The 1,214-nt window shown below is 60.1% G+C and overlaps 1 protein-coding gene across 1 annotated transcript in view; it reads left to right on the forward strand.

Moving 5' to 3' along the window:
- Nucleotides 1-46: 46 nt before the first annotated feature.
- LOC104389871 (steroidogenic factor 1-like) overlaps nt 47-1,214 on the forward strand; it is a 53,286-nt gene continuing 52,118 nt past the window's right edge. The window contains exon 1 of the mRNA XM_009998929.1: nt 47-203. Coding sequence (XP_009997231.1) covers nt 47-203 — 157 coding nt within the window. The remainder of the gene's footprint in view (nt 204-1,214) is intronic.

Here is a 1,214-nt window from a genome sequence, read left to right on the forward strand (position 1 = left end):
GGAGCGCGCACGGGAGGAGGAATGCGGGGCTTGGGGAGCCGGCACAATGGCAGCAGCTGTGTCAATAGTGCGGCGGGACCTGCCCCGCTCGGGAACCCCCGGCGGGAAGAGGGAGGTGAATCTGGACAGTCCTTCAAGGGCCAACGCAGCGGCTGGGAGGATCTGCAGCACCAGCGAACCGGAGACCTGGCCCAGCAGGGCGGGTTTGTCACAGCTTGCTCTGGCATCCCACCCCTGCCCCAGTGCTGGGTTCAAACGGGATTGTGGATCAGCAGCGTGGCCGAAGGGCCGGGGCGGGCAGGGACCGGCCGGTCGGACCAGGGGGATCAGCTGGAGCAGGGTGCCCAGGCTGCCAGCAGGACCCTGCTGAGCTCTGCTCGGCGCTCACAGGGCTGAATGTCACCAGAAAGCAATAAAATTTCAGGCTTGGGATCAAGTGAAATATGACCTCTTTTGTTGCCTCTGCGCCTTGTTTATTTTAAGTCGGGAGTTTCTCAGAGCGTGGTTGAGTCCTGTGGACCTCAGGGTGAGGAACAGAAGCAGATGATGGCTTTTGAACAGCCAGGGTGGACATCTGGAGCACAGGCTGAGTTGGGCCCTGGCAGGAACGTTGTCAGCCATTCCCTCAAACGCCTGGTGTGCTGAGCCTTGCTTGGTCAAACCCAGCTCAGCACTGGGACACGTTATGGGGCATCCATCCCATGTGGGCAGCTCTAAGGACACGTGAACTGTGCAGTATCTGGGGCTGAGCTCATCCCAGAGGAGGGTGAAGGGGCAGGAGAGTTTCATGAAAACGTTCAGTGCTGCAGAGAAACGTGAGGTTGTATCTGACAAAGAGCCCACGGTGCTGGTGCTGCCGCGGAGGTGCCTGGTTTGGGGGAAGCTACATCAGCCACAGGTTATTGTTGTGAAGGTTTGCAGAGCCATCAAGTTTGGGTGGAGGCAGAGACATTCCGTGAGCAGCACGGGCTGCTTTCTTAGGGGAGAGAGAAACTGGGAGAAGACACAACACCCTGTGTCACACGGAACGTTTTTCAGTGTTCGGCTGATTGTCTGTTCGGAGCTGTGGCCGGTGTGATGCTCAGCCCTCCCAGCGACAGCGCCGCTGAAACCGCTCCCGTCAGGAAAGGGAACGCGAGCTGGTGGGTGCGGGAAGGGAGGCTGGTGGGTGCGGGAAGGGAAGGTCCATCCCGCCGTGTGCGGTGCGGGTGCTG

This window comes from Chaetura pelagica, unplaced genomic scaffold, assembly GCF_000747805.2.
Source record: "Chaetura pelagica isolate M959 unplaced genomic scaffold, ChaPel_1.0 scaffold405, whole genome shotgun sequence".
Classification (NCBI taxonomy): Eukaryota; Metazoa; Chordata; class Aves; order Apodiformes; family Apodidae; genus Chaetura; species Chaetura pelagica.